The sequence below is a fragment of the Rhagoletis pomonella genome, unplaced genomic scaffold (assembly GCF_013731165.1).
Source record: "Rhagoletis pomonella isolate Grant_MI unplaced genomic scaffold, Rhpom_1.0 Rhpom_scaffold_00001, whole genome shotgun sequence".
NCBI classification, from domain to species: domain Eukaryota; kingdom Metazoa; phylum Arthropoda; class Insecta; order Diptera; family Tephritidae; genus Rhagoletis; species Rhagoletis pomonella.
In genome coordinates this window covers 30296334-30297472 of record NW_023458555.1, presented here as the reverse complement: position 1 = coordinate 30297472, position 1139 = coordinate 30296334, and the positions used below count along the sequence as shown (strand labels likewise).

General features: G+C 40.6%; 1 protein-coding gene across 1 annotated transcript; it reads left to right on the top strand.

Annotated features, from left to right (window-relative positions):
• LOC118751075 (pickpocket protein 28) lies at positions 1-1139 on the top strand (the record flags this gene model as incomplete). The annotated part of the gene is given in 2 exon segments (XM_036485844.1): positions 1-384; positions 464-1139. Coding segments are annotated over 2 exon segments (1055 nt in total), but the record flags the coding sequence as incomplete, so codon positions are not given.

Below are 1139 nucleotides of genomic sequence, written 5' to 3'. Positions count from 1 at the left end.
TCGAAATGGGACCAATAGATTTAAACTCTACTAAAACCGAACTTGAACTGGAAGAAAAGAAAAACAGCTCCGCCCAATATTTGCGTCAACGAAAGTGGCTAGGAAAAGGTATTAAGCAGATTTACTTCGAGTACTGCGCCAACACTTCAATTCATGGCATTCAATACTTTGGGGAGCACCGCCCCTTAGTAGAGAAAATATTTTGGCTTTGTGTATTCTTGGCTTCAATATATTGCTGCTCAAATCTCATACTAAGCGTTTATATGAAATGGAATGAAACCCCTGTGATTGTGAGTTTTTCGGAAAAGTCTACACCTGTTTGGAGCATACCATTTCCGGCTATTACCATCTGTTCGGAAACCAAGCGAGTCTCCAAAACAAGGGGTTTGTACACGAACGAAATTAATAGAATTTGTAAAAATGAGCGAAAAATGTGTACCTAATATTGTGCTTTTATTTACAGGTGTCACTTATGCCCAATTCTTTAAAAGCTTACAAGAGCATGTTAAGGCGCGCCGGTTCTTTCAACCGAAAAATATCAGTGTTGCAGAGTTGGAAGAATTCCGTACACTTCTGCATATCTGCAATACTCAGCTTATCGAGCGTGGTACCCCTATTCTTTCCACAGATCTAATAGATTACTTTGGCGTATTGGATAAAATGCAGCCGGACTTCAGCCGATATTTCTTTTATTGCAAATGGTTTAGCCACTTTGGTGAATGCGATGAACTTTTCACCCGCTCATACACCGAAGAAGGTATTTGCTATACATTTAATGGTCTTAACGCCACCGATCTTTACCGCGAAAATACTTTTCAATATCAAAGAATGGGATTTCAGAACTTTTCTAAAAATATAATACTAAAACGTCCACTTAAGTGGTCATTGCAAGATGGTTATGCGATTGACAGTGGCATTAAATCGTATCCGGCGCGAGTTCTTGGTGCAGGAGCACGTGCTGGCCTTTTCATTGCACTACAAAGTTTTCGCTCAGAAGTTGACTACGCTTGCCGGGGCCCCATTCAAGGCTTTAAAGTATTGCTGCATTCCCCAGATGACGTGCCATTAGTTTCAAATCAGTTTGTGCGCATACCAATGGGCAAAGAGGTGCTCATTGCAGTTAAGCCTAACATGATAAC